General features: G+C 30.6%; 1 protein-coding gene across 4 annotated transcripts in view; it reads left to right on the forward strand.

Moving 5' to 3' along the window:
• Positions 1 to 14,447, forward strand: part of Lpin (phosphatidate phosphatase LPIN) — a 129,466-nt gene that overhangs the window by 111,055 nt on the left and 3,964 nt on the right. For all 4 annotated transcript variants that reach the window (XM_035350416.2, XM_085815985.1, XM_035350417.2 and 1 more), the window contains 6 exons: positions 2,109 to 2,250; positions 3,726 to 3,874; positions 5,284 to 5,523; positions 9,978 to 10,095; positions 11,279 to 11,382; positions 11,768 to 11,939. In XM_035350416.2, the coding sequence (XP_035206307.2) occupies positions 2,109 to 2,250; positions 3,726 to 3,874; positions 5,284 to 5,523; positions 9,978 to 10,095; positions 11,279 to 11,382; positions 11,768 to 11,936 (922 nt within the window). In that variant the 3' untranslated portion in view covers positions 11,937 to 11,939. The remainder of the gene's footprint in view (positions 1 to 2,108; positions 2,251 to 3,725; positions 3,875 to 5,283; positions 5,524 to 9,977; positions 10,096 to 11,278; positions 11,383 to 11,767; positions 11,940 to 14,447) is intronic.

A 14,447-nucleotide genomic window follows, 5' to 3' on the forward strand; every position in this document is an offset into this window, starting at 1 on the left:
CACACAGTCCTACGTTACATTCCTTGCACCCGCAATAACTCATTTGCCGTTTTGGAGGATTTTTCCGGGAATGTGAACAAAGCATTGTCGTCTCATTTTCTTATCAGTCTCTTCTGAACAAAGTTTTATCAATATCTGAAATATTTTGCATCATTTCTGCTATTTCATGCTCTGTTAAACATTTTCAACGCTTCGACTTTGCAATGGTAAAAACAGAAAGAATTCACGTCTAACAAGATCTAATTATTTTCTAAAAACTGAACTGCAAACCGAAATACCCAACGCTTTAGTGCAAATAAAACTTCTCTACTTAAATAAACAACTACCACGTGCAAATAAAGTGCGATTTAAAGAGACATCATAAATCACCTCATTCGGAAACATTTCTTTTCCCCTTTTGTTTATATAATCAGAAACACATGTATGTGAGTCATGCTTCTCTCATTTCGAGTAGAAGGTCTAATGTACATGTATCTGAAACCATATGGACATACAGTGCCATCTTGTGGCAGAAATTATAGTTTTTAAAGCATTCCAGGACACTGGCATAAACACGTGACAGTCGGTAGTGAATGGGAATATGCTCTGGCACGCCTGCGTGTCGGCCGGGAAGTGAGTGTGTTCGTTGCTGGCACGTAGATGTGACAGTCGGCGCGAAGGGGTTAAAGGTGGCAACCTCAAATTATAGTTTATTTTAACTAGTCTCAAGAAAGCTGAAAAAATGACAGAAATGCCAAATTCTGAAATTAAATATTTTGGTCACTTTTTGTTATTTGGAAGTCACTTTTTTTGTTTAATATTTTTTAAGGAGTATTTACTAAATATAACTATAGGAATTGAATGATGGTGTAAAAAAATTTTGTAACTTTTGTAAAATTGATTTAAAAAAAATTAATATAAAAATTTGCCATTTAAAACTAGAAGTACAGTTAGTGGAGTACCAACAGTGGCAAAAATAAAGCATGAAAACGTTTATGGATGTAGTGTGTATATGTATCAGTCACTGTGTCTTATTATAATGGCATTAATTGTACTGTCAGGATTAGCTTGATTAGAAAATGTTTAAAAGTACTTATTTAGTTACAAGCTAGTTGTATAACTAGCTTTTTTTAATTACTGTGAATTCTCTCTGTGTGTGAAAGGTGTCAGGAATTCATTAGTATAAATCACAGACTAAAAAACTGGGCGAAAGTTTGCGATTCATCTCCTGTTAACTTCGTAATTTTTTGGTCCTAATTTTTTTTAACTAATTATTATCTCTACATAGTCCTAATTATTTTTACAGTCTGTCCTAATTATAATCATTACCTCTTTTTTGTCATGCCAACAATGCAGCAATTTAGTAGAGCTATCTAATTCTTACTTCATTGGATTGGGTTTGAGATCTTGAGTAAAGCATGGATATTCAAGATTATAATGTGTGTTCAGAATCCCAAGCAGAAGAAGAATAAAAGCTGTGAGATTCTATTGCCTCAGTGCCGTCTGTCAAAGTTATGATGGAGTTTATGTAGATATCCCTTGAATGCTCATTTGACTTAATTCTTAAATTTTATTAATTAAATATTTAGAAAAGCCTCTGAAGAGCGAGTGGCCTTTTAAGTATTTAGTTTTAAATGGGTATCAAATTATGTTAATTATGTGAATTAACATAATATAGTGTGTTAATGTAAATTATGTAAATACATCATTTAACAACTGATGTTGCGTATAATATATTATGTTTTTGTTTTTCATCTCTTTTGCTATGCATATTGTGATGGATACTGGTATTCTTATTTTATTTTATGTTCAGATTAAAATTTAAATACAACATATTTACCAGATTTCTGTATTTCTGAACAGGATGTATATTGTATAGTTATTATTCCACTGAAGTACAAAATTATCCAATAGAATAAAATTTTCAGCATATGAATTAATTCCTGCTCTCTCTCTGCAGTCATAATGCAAAATGTCTTACTTTGTTTATAAAAATATATTTCTTTTTATAGAAACATTGGGTATTATTTTAACTGTCATTTTATTGCTGATAAAAAGTTGTCCTTTGAGCAACAAAACATTAAAAAAAGCAGTAATTTTTATATGGAAAATTATTCTATATTTCTCAGGGCAAAAAGTGAGACATCAAGTCTTTCCCCACCTGAAACTTTTGCTCAACTTCCACATAGTGCCAAAGAATCAGCTGTAGAAAGTGATAAATCACAGAAAGAAAAGTACATGAAGTCTCTTAGGCTGACATCAGAACAAATTGTAAGTTTAAATAAGAATACTTTTATTAGAAAATAAAAAGCTATTCTGCTATTGAAAGAATGCGTAAAAAATTAAGTTGTTTGGGTAACCTTTTAACTGTCAAGTTATTTTGATGGTTTGGGTGCATAAATTGTCAATTTTTTTTTTTAATTTCAAAAATGAAATTTTTACTTCGCAGTCAAAAAATCAAAAAAGTGCCGCGCATTTTGAAGTTTAACCTCTATCCTTTGAAACTTTCAGTAAAATGCTGCCATCTGTTGAACTGAAGCCGAAATAAACTTCTCACGATATATATTCGGGTATAACAATACGATGCACTCAAAAAAAGTTTAGCCCGAGTAATATTCGGGCGTGACATTTTGGAATACCAGTGCTGTGCCCGGGCATGACAGTTTAAAGGTTAATGGTTTGTAGTTTGTAATATTATCTAATTAACAAAGGTTATTAAAACTATACTAACCATCAGTTATTGATCTGGTACTTTTTTCTAAAAATAAGTAGCATCTGTAATATTTTATTACATAATATAAGTACTGATATGCAAGGTACAACAATAAAGTTCGGTGAATGACATCAGAGGAAGCACATAAGCACATCTGTGGTAGTTGACAAACGATGAAGTGTGAAAAAGATACTCTATAACATGTTGAACATACCTGAGCATGGCACAGGAATAAGCATTATGGAATCTTGTTTGAAATTCTCTTTAATATACAAACTTGTAGCAGTGGCTGCAAAATAGCAGTGGATGAATTACTTTTTCAAGTTTGGTAAATCTGAGAAAGTTATGACATGCTGAAACATGTTTAGAGAGGTGAAACTGTATTTTTAAATGCATTAATGAATGGTTTAAATGTTTTCAGGATACATGGGATTCTGTTAAAGATGGTGTTTGAAGTGTTAGGCCTACAGTTTCTTGCAATGACAAAAAAATTGAAAAAGTGATTATGTTTACCAGGAAGAGCAGCAATGATTGTTAATATATTTATGGATGTTCTGCCAAATTTAGTGCAAAGGATGAATCCCTTGTGCACATCCAGAAAACACAGACGTAGGCTCTTGTCTCCTTCTCCATGATAATCCCTGGCTGCCTTTGGCCTTATACATGTAACAGTTTGTGTTTTGTAGAGGAGCAGCTATTAGTGCTCATCACTCACCTAATTCGCCTCTGCACTTACCTAATTTTGTTTCAGTAGACTTCTGTATCTGAAATAAGCTCTAAAAAAATTGATTTCAGTTCTTGGAATACTCAAAGAGGATTTCATTTGCAGTTTTCAGGAATTGTGCAATCATTGTCAAAAGTGCATTGCAAATGGTGGGATATTGCTTCAAATTAATATAAAATGGTTTTCTTATTTAGGAAATAATCTTTTGTTTATGAATGCTTTCACCAAATTTTATTGTCGTACCATGTAAGTTTATCATCCAATTTTGTAAATGCTCTTTTAAATTTGTAAACTTTTTTTTTTTGGCAGGCAAATTTAAATTTAAAAGATGGTCCCAATGAGTTTGAATTTAGTGTTACAACTGCATATCAGGGAACTACTAAGTGCAATTGTCATGTTTTCTTATGGAATTATGATGACAAAATTGTCATATCTGATATTGATGGGACTATCACAAAGTAAGTTTTTTATTGAGATAATTAAAAATATTTTTGTATTTTATTATCACATTATTTTTTACTTACTTAGATATATCTCATCTGTTCATGTGAAAACTAATTTGAAATGAGTATTTTGATGTTTGTAAAGAAATAATTTTTAGCTGTGTTTTGGTTTATTTTGGGTTTAATTTCAATTTTGAGTTGTTTCAGCTCTGTAATATGTACTGATTTTAATATTGATTTCTTTTCAATATCTGATGTGTTAATACATTATTTAAGAAATTCAATGGAATTTAAATATTTTTGACAGTTTAGTTACAAAATTTATTATTGAATAATGTGAATTGCCTAGAAGATAAAGGCATTTTTATGTGTTAGAGTATTGAAAAATAATTTTTTTAGAAACTTATTATTTTTTCTCCAAAATTTATGTTGCACAGGATAGGTTGTGAAGGATTTTTACATGATTTTAGATTTTATAGGGTTTCACGTGTTATGATCTTGGAATATAATTTAGGCAAAATATATGTTTTTAACTGAAATATCAACAGTGATGATATAAAGCAGATTTTTTGTTACTTTACGTGCAAATTAATTTTATAATTATTACTGTATTAATAATAAAAAATAGGCTGTATTTATGAAATATTTTTTTCATAGACTTTTCCCCTCATATTGAGTGTAGTAATTTTAAGACCTTGTATAAAGATTTAAAATTAATCTGGCTATTTATTGTTGCATATTCATTTTGAAAGACTTGTCCACTCTTTTTTTAAAGTATTTGAAAAGCACATAATAAAACTACTTACTTAAAATTTATTATTTGCTTTTCATTAGGTCTGGCATGCTTCTCTGCTTTCAAGTAATTTCGGCCACTTTGTATTCTTCTACAGTTTGTAATGTTCATTTGTTACTGCTGCACACTTAGTTTCTTGCTACTGCACAGGTTGATTAAGTTATATGGTACATCTGAGCAGGTGCTTTTTATAGCAAACATAATGCAGAGAAACTTCAACCTTTCTGTTCTCCCCTTTTTGCATTGTATTTGAGGAAAAGACAGGAATTTAATATATCTTTAAATTGTGTTCTCATATCTTTCCCTCTAAATTTCATTTTTCGTTTTGCTGTTTTCTCTGTTTAATTTTTCATAGTTTTTGATGCATTTAATATTAATTTTTAATTTTTGTGTGTTTTGGTCATTATAGGTTATTGTTTTAGAGGAATTTTCTTTTAATTAAAAATGAAATTAATTAAAAAAAATTCTGAGTAATTTATATGGCAGTCTAGTACATTTATTTTCTGTCATAATTGCTTTGCTGCATTAGAAGTATATTAGAAGGCTTTAAACTTGATATAGTTTTAAATTTGTTTTCTAACTGTATGTTATATACCTGTTTACAAACAAAATGTTTTATATAATTCTTTAGGTCAGATGTCCTAGGTCATATTTTGCCTATGGTTGGACATAGTTGGGCTCAACTAGGTGTTGCAAAACTTTTTACAAAAATTAAGAACAATGGTTACAAATTTCTTTATTTATCTGCTCGTGCCATTGGTCAGGCAAGAATTACAAGGGAGTATCTCCGAAGGCTGCGGCAAGGAGAAATATTTCTTCCTGATGGACCTTTATTACTTTCACCCACATCTCTCATTAGTGCTCTTCATCGGTAAGCTGTGAATATAATAAAAATGATAAGAATTGTCATCGAATTTAATCTTTATCATTTGTGTGCATTTACTGTAATCCATTTACTCATTAAATATGTTTTAAAAAAGTGTAGTTAGTCCAAGAATGGTAATAAGTTTGTCTAGTCCATTCTGCTTTGCCCATCCCTTTTTTAAATCACTTTTTTCCTGATTTGAAATAGAAACATTATGTTTTGTTTTATGTCACTTTAATAAATGGTGAGTTATTAGAACTTGAGTGAACTGTTTATTAAAATTTATCTCTAATTTGCAAAATCTTGTTCTGTTTTATTGTTGAGTCTAGTTTTGTTTATGTTCACCAAATGCATTATAGATAACCTGAAATTTAAACAGTTTCTAGAAAATGCCTACATTTAAAATACTTTTTTTAATCCTAAACATTATGTAAAAATGTATTTGAAAAAAACCATTGCATACCCTTAAAACTTCCTAGAACAGGGGTTCACAAACTTTTTAAATTTTGTGCCACATGAGTAAGGAAAATGTATGTCCAACGTTAAAGCATCATAAATCAAACTTTTAAATTATAATAAAATTTAAGTCTCTGTATATTGTAGTATATTAACAGGACTGGATTTAGATTTGACGAGATCCTAAGCTATTTGAAATATGGAGCTTTTTATGAGGATATGAGTTCATTTTGTTGATATGGAATATGGTTCAGTTTTTAGGGGTGGCCACAAAAATGTGGAGGCTCTAACCTACAGCTTGTGCAGCTTGTACGTAAATCTGACACTCTATATTAAATTATAATAAAATTTGTTTCATACATAATTTAGTATGTAGTGGGTATACAGTATACAAAAGTACAGTATAACAAATTGTGATATAGTATAAAAAATTAAGGATTATTATTGAAAAGGATTAATGTGATAAATGAATGGGCTTCATTGTAACTAATATCAGGCTTTATTGTCATTACTTTCAAGTGCAAGTCAGGTTCAAATTGCAATCACGTCTTATATTTATTTTTAATTATAATAGTATGGGTAGAAATCCAGTTTCACTAAGATAGGATACGTTGAAAGGCATAAAAAAAAAATTATCATTTTGTAGATGATCTATACATCTCTTCTTTTTAACCAAAAATTGTGGAATTAAAAAAAAAATTCATTCATGAAATTTTGGTCTCATGAAATATCTAAAAATTGATCTCTTAGTGAACCAAACTATTATAAAGCACAATATTCAAAATACAGATTGGGTCTTTTATCCACATTTCATTTTCTAAATTTTCAGGAAAGTAGAAATGAAAATTGTTTATGCAGTGTTTTAAGGGCATCCCAAACCAGAATATACTATATATATAATAAAGATTGAAACAAAGTGTTAAAAGTGGGGGGGGGCAATTATATATTCATTTTGAACATTCATTTAAATCTTTTGTGTCCAGAAATACTGTAATGAACCATTGGTAATTGATGCTCAACAATTTGAGTAACCTTGTCCTTAGAAGGTTACTGAAATGAAAGAAAGAAAATAATGTGTGATAAATTTTGGTGTAAATGTGCTGCTTGTGCATGCACAATTATTTTCACTTGAAAGGGGCAATTTGCCTAGAAGGACTATTAATTTCATTTTGGAATTTTGCGTTGATTCACTACAAGTGTTGTTTCACTTTTCAAATTGTGGCAACCAAATATTATCCCCCTGTATTATATTTAAAAAAATTAAATAATGAAGAATCTGCATAAATGTATGTATGTTTCTCAGTACCTAGAGCCATTAAATTTTGAATAACATAATGAATCCTACGAATATGGGCCATCTCGAAGCCGAAATTTGTAATTTGTTTTATCATAGATTTCATATTTTGTAAAACTTTAATGAATTTTTGATTAACAATCTTAAGGATTTCAAAGTGAGCAATGGCAATGTTGTACAGAAAAAAGACATTTTTATCTCCACTGAGTGAAACTGTGTATCAGAAATTCTAAAGATATGCTCATTTAAAAATTATTTTGTGATATTGCTCTTGAATTGAATTTTATAGTTTAAGTGCGAAGAATGTGATATTTAATAAATAAAGGTAACGCAAAAAATGTTTAAAAATACACCCCTTTGGACGTAATTTAAATTTATTTATTTTATAAAAGTAAATGTCTAATAACAATTTAATATTTTGTGCAAGCCTTTCATTAAAATTTGCATTGCTGATCACTAACTGTCGTCTTTAAAAAATGCTTGGTAAGTGATATTCATGTTTAATCAATAACTAATCTGAAGCTTTTCTAAAGCTGAGAATTTCAGTAGGAGTATGCATTTATTTAATCTTCAAATGATGTGGACCACTTCATAACATAATTTTAGGCCATCTGATACTTGAAATGCTGTATTTATTAAACTAATCTTTCACTGTTTAAAGGACAAGGGAAACATTGCCTGCAGTCTATTTTGTTGATTAGATGTAAAGTATCTTTGTTGCTGTAGAGCATCTAAGCATTCTTTTTTGTACGAACGTTTTCACTGTTTTTGGATTGAAATGAGAATAATGAAAGAGAAGAAAGTAAAGCAAAGCTGATTTTGCAACTCAAATTTATTATGCCTGCATTGTGTTCTGTGTAGTGTGTGTTCGAAGCCATGATTAGTTGTTTTGAGATCTACCCTGTTGAAACATTATATATTTGGAGAGTTATCTTGTAAAACACTCTTTATATATATCTTCTTTATCATGTCATTGTTGAGTACCTCTTGAATAATCACAATATTGGGCCCTTAACTATTGCTGTCAGCTTAACTTTTTGAGCTTTATGTTTATACTCAGTTTCTGATAGAAAAGTTTTTAAGAGTGAATATTATGTATAAATTCTGCTTTAATAATTCTCTCCATTTGCATATAAATGTCAAGTAATAGGAAGGAACTTCTATGTAGCGTGTTAATGTTCAGAAGGAGACTAACTATGTACTTTCTTATTAACTATGTACTTTCTTAATTTAGAAGAGGATAATTATAATTTCTTCATTGATTTAGAATTATTTATTTTCACAGAATTCAAATTAATTTTATTTTGAAAAAAATATCAATAATCTACTCTCTGTGTTAATGTACCAACATAAGTAAATTGTAACTTCTTGCAAATTTACCTTTATAATACAAATAATGTTACCCTAAGGGGGGAAAAACCCCTCTATTTCTCTACTTCCTTGTTTGAAATAAAAGACATATTGTGATCACGGAAAATTACGGGTCTCGCTTTCAACAGAAATATCCATTTTGAGCATTCCCGTATTGATTTTTGTCAATTTTTTGCATTACATCTGTATTTACAGACAGAATAAAGGACTCTTTATTCCAAAATATATTGTAAAATGGATTTTTTTCCCCATGATGTCAGTATGTAGGCATGTATCTTGCGTCGCTCGAAAGCAATTAGCTGTAGAGCCTTGAAATTTTGTATATTGAAGTGCTGTAATACCTAGTTGGGCACCACCTTTTTTTATTGCAATTATCAGTATCAAAATTATATATACAAATGAATAAATAGACTATTGGTCGATAGGCATTGGCGATAAAAAGCCGATTAATAGGCGATTGGTCGGTAAAATGTTAACTGTGCTGAACAACTGAACAGGCTTCTGACACAAGTACCACTTGTTAGTAAAATATGTAAATAATTTTGGTGATGAAATATTTTACTGCTAAAAAGTTATGTCTTGCTGCACATTTCTCTGAACACCATATTGTGTCATGTTACTGTCCATACTTTTTGCATTACTAAATTTTTACGTTTTCTTTTACTTTCGGATCACTCCTGTTTTTTTGTATATGCATTTTTGATTATAATATGTTGTACAAAGCCATATTAAGTTTGTCATCTACCTTAATGAACAATACAGCCACGGGGTGAGGATCACAAGCCATATTGGCAGAGTGCTGTAATTGGTATTTATAATATTACATGTATCCATATGAATATAAGGCTAGCACTTGCAGTAATTTGACGAAGAGTTGAACTTACTGAAATAGTTTTGGTTTTGAGAAGGTTCACTGTATTATTTAGCCTTTTTTAGGCTTTTAAAATAATAAATTATTGCCTTCTGATTTATGAGTGTAATGTGCTTTTAAAAAGTTAGGTAATATTAAAATCAAAATTTTTTTTATTATAATTTTTTTGCATTTATTTAGAATTTTTGTAGTCAGAAAACAGGAGAAATGAGCAGTGCCCTCAATCTCTGAACTCGGAACTTGAACCTTCCTACTTCCAGCCAAATGTGCTTCTCAATTACATAGCGAAGACATGTGGTAAAGTGGGAGAAAATACCTTACAAACTTAATAAGAATCTGTGATATAATTGGTTATTAATAGTGAAACTTTTTATTGTTGTGTATAAAATTTTATAAAAAGGAAAATTATTTTTATGAAGTTTTTATATATATTTAGTTTGTTTTCTAATAATTTATATATTTTTAAAGGGAAGTAATTGAATGCAAGCCTGAGGAATTCAAGATAAGCTGTTTGAAAGATATTCAAACTTTGTTTCCACCTGTCATGGGAAATCCATTCTATGCTGGCTTTGGGAACAAAATTAATGTAAGAATTTTTATTTATTTTTAATTATTATTTTTTACACTTGTTCTGTAAATTTTAATGATTTCCAGTATTATTTAAATAAAGTCTAACATAGCATTAAAATTCTTAGATGTTAAAATAAAATAGAAGTTATGAAGAAAATGCCAGTATTTTAAGCAGATAATCTTTCATGTTATATTTTCATACGATTAAATTCAGAATTCCAGTGTGATTTTTAGATAGCTCAATTTTGTGCAAATTTACATTCACAGAAATGATACAGTGTTAGCATACCATCTTTCTGATAAATGTTTTGAAAATCGTGAGAATAATGAAACTTCTATCTGTGAAGTACTTACATTTGACACTGTTTGAAGGTATAAAGAAAATCTAGGTATTTATGTGGAATTTTGACATTTTGCATATCAGGCGTCTAAACTCTTAAACTTCCTATTATATGTCCTACAGCTAAAGTTACTGGAGCAGCTGATATTATGCCACTTTAAGATAATACATAAAATATCAGTATGAATGTGAGAAGCTATAAAAGTTCTTCCAGCATAGTGAGTCATTCATAGTCTTCCCATTGTTGTTAATTCATGATCATTCATTTATTCATAACAAATGAATGTGCTTCTGATTCATTGATAACAAATGATGCTAAGTTATTATGGTAATAACGTAGATTTTTAAATTTTTTTAATCTTATAAAACTTGTAATGCATAATGATTTGCCACACATAGTGATGATTGGTTTCACACATGAGTTCTGTACAGTTGTCACCAAGAGTTGACAAGTAACAACTGAACAGGCTTACAGGTGCTTGTGTCAGAAGCCTGAATAGTGAACAGTAGGCACAGTCACCTAATGCACAAATTGTTATGGGAATTTAAAGTCTCAAGAAGAAAAAAAAAAAAAAAAAAAAAAAAAATTGATGGAAAATATTAGTAATTTAAAAAATTTTCATGAAAGAGAAGCTAACTTGCATAAGGTAAGCATTTCTAATTAAAAGTTCATTCAGTTAATAAGGATTTGATAAAATATTTTCAAAATATTCTTCCAGGTATTGTTTATGAAATACTTTGATTGTTGATGTTAGAAAATTAATATTTAAGAAGTATAATTTTGTGAAATTATTCATTCTTTTAATTTTATTTTAAATGTGCTAAAAGTATTTGACATTTCGTGTTTTTTAATTTTTAGGATACTTGGGCTTACAGAGCTGTAGGAATTCCTCTCACTCGCATATTTACAATAAATCACCGAGGAGAGTTAAAGTTAGAACTTATACAAACATTCCAATCCTCGTATGTATAAATATATAATCTTCTATTATTTGTTATATAAATATCTTCAGTATAAACTAATCACAGATTTTTAAAACATTTAAATTCTAATACTGAATTTAAAAAATTAAATCATTTTCTTTTAAGAAATTGATCAGCTTTGAAACTAGCAAAAACAGCTGGCATATACATAATTTTTAAAAAATCTTATATTGCTTTCAATAGTTTTTAAAATGCATAATTCTGCTTTTTTGTTATGAAGTTTATGAAATATGCATTTTTTATATATTATTCCTTATTTGTATTTTTTCTGTTGCTGTACTGTTATTTTTTATTACATTTGTAATTTGCATTCAATACACGAAATTGGATTGAAATTTAATTTTTATTTTCTTATTGCCCATAGATACACATCACTAAGTGATCAGGTTGATCATGTTTTCCCTCCACTGAAACCTTCAGTTAATGTTAATGGCCATCCGACTACTATATTTTCATCACCAGAAGAATTTAGCTATTTTACATACTGGAGAGAGCCAGTACCTGCTTTAAATGAAGACGACATGACAGTTTAATAGGTATGATTTTATTTGGGAAATTCGCTAACAACTTTCTTCCTGATGTGTTAAAATTAATAATTGTAGATTATTTAAAAGTGAGTGTGTAGTAGTATATAATATAATAGCTTGGATAAGTAATCTGAATTTAGTCTCCACAAATCTTAGCCATTCTTGTTAATAGTGCTTTAAAATATATTAAGATTTTTTTAAAAGTCGTTTGTTTATGGCGTCAAATGTGAATTTTTGTTACATAATGTAAATTAGGGTAGCTAAAAGATTTCAGTAATAAATTAAACGAGACTTTTAGCAAAGCCTTCAACTACTTATTAGCTCACACTCATTTGTTATTAAAAATACTATATTAATACCTTCATAAGAGATCTCTTCAATTAACTCCTTATTAATACATACTGAATTTATTCTAGCAGATAATACTGAATTAGTAGCTTCGTCAATAAGATCACTTTCTGAAATTGTTGGTCCCTTTTTTTAAAAAAACGTATTGTCATTCAATTCAAAAAAAAATTTTTCATAATTTATTGGTTCTTCTAATAAAAATCTTAATATAGAGTTTTATCAAGGAACATTATTAAAGTATTTTAACTTGATGCACTTATGCTTTTATTACATTATAAGTCTTTGTTTCTGTAATATAAATTTTTTAATTGCATGCATCATCTTTTATATCCAGTCTAGGTTAAGAAAATTGTAGACACTTCTTGATGTCTTGATTTTATTGTAATCTAAAAAATTTAAATAATTAAAGTGTCACATTAGTCAATTTACTAGATACACAGTTTAATGTTCAAATATTTCTTTTGTTTGCCTACCAGAGGCCAAACGATAAAATTGCACGAATACTAGCAGTGTCTAGCAGTATTCTGTATGGTAGTACTAGCAGTATTTTTGTATAAAGACATGAATACTAGCAGTTCTGGCTTGGTTCCGGGCAAATGAGCTGGCTGCATAGGTGTTTTCCTATGCGTGTATGCCAGCGAGTTTCCCTCCATGAAGGCATCTCTTTCCTTAGGCCTATAGCCCTAATGTGCTTTACTCTAATTAAGCCAATCTTCTTATGTTTATTGCTTAGCAGCAAAGGCATTACTTTTACACGTGTCTTCGTTTATTTTAATGTAAAATATTGTTGAGTATCTACATTAAATTTCTAAACATGTCCTTTTCTTAATATTCATTGCAAAGCTTTCAAAATTTTTAAACATATAAACTTTTCTAAATATTCTTGAAACATGGGCTTTTCTTAACATATACACTCTTAGACAAAAAAAAAAAAAAAAAAAAAAAAAAAAAAAAAAAGCAACAAGAAGGAGTCATTCGAATGGTATGGAAATCGGTAGAAGTGATGTACATGTACAGAAAAACAAATTATTACAGTTTGAGAAAAATTAGATGATTTATTGAAGTGATAGAGCTTCACAAAGTGAAAAAGCCAGTAATGCGTTTGTCCACCTCTGGCCTTTATGCAAGCAGTTACTCGGCAGCTTGGCATCGATTGATAGAGGTTGTGGATGTCCTCCTGAGGGATATTGTGCCAAATTCTGTCCAACTGGCACATTAGATCGTTAACATCCTGAGCTGGTTGGAGGGCCCTGCCCATAATGCTCCAAACGTACTCAATAGGAGAGAGATCCGGCGACCTTGCTGGCCAAGGTAATGTTCGGCAAGCACTAAGGCAAGCAGTAGAAATGTGCAGTGTGGGGTGGGCATTATCTTGCTGAAATGTAAGCCCAGGATGGCGTGACATGAAGGGCAACACAACGGAACTTCATCGATGTACCACTGTGCTGTAAGGTTGCGACGGATGACAACCAAAGGGGTTCTACTATGAAATGAAATGGCACCCCAGACCATCACTCCTGGTTGCCGGAAGACAGTCAGGTTGGTATCACACCTCTGTCCGGGGCATCTCCAGGCTCGCCGTCGCTGGTCATCGGGGCTCAGTTCAAAGTGGGACTCATCACTGAAGACTATTCTACTCCAGTCAGTGACATTCCAGTGTGAATGAGCCAGACACCACTGCAAACAGGCTTGACGTTGTACAGAGGTCAATGGTAGTCGGTGCAAGGGGCGCTGTGACTTCATCCCCCTTTCTGTGAGCCGTCTATGAATGGTCTTTGCGGTCACTGAAGCACTAGTTGCATGTACAGTCGATGATAATGATGCATCTTGAGCTGTGAGTACCGCTCTGGCAATTGCTCGGTCTTCACGTTCTGTCATTTCTCTAGGCTTACCCCATCCTTCTTGATGCTGTGTGCGACCATGGTTCACCCATTCCTGCCAACATCGTCTAACAGTGACATCACTACTGCTAAAATATCGAGCTATTTGCCGATAAGACCAACCGTCTTCTTTAAGCCCAACTACACGACCTCTCTCAAATTCTGACATCTGCGCATATTGTTCGCACACTCGTAAAGAATTTATGACCTGGAATCGTAATTTCTCCTCTTAAATATCCTGCCAGTTGCGCAGATCAGATGTGCTGTAGCGACAACTGTTTATTCATTG

The sequence above is a fragment of the Stegodyphus dumicola genome, chromosome 4, assembly GCF_044657685.1.
Source record: "Stegodyphus dumicola isolate Sdum_Otavi_A_Nest chromosome 4, ASM4465768v1".
NCBI lineage: Eukaryota > Metazoa > Arthropoda > Arachnida > Araneae > Eresidae > Stegodyphus > Stegodyphus dumicola.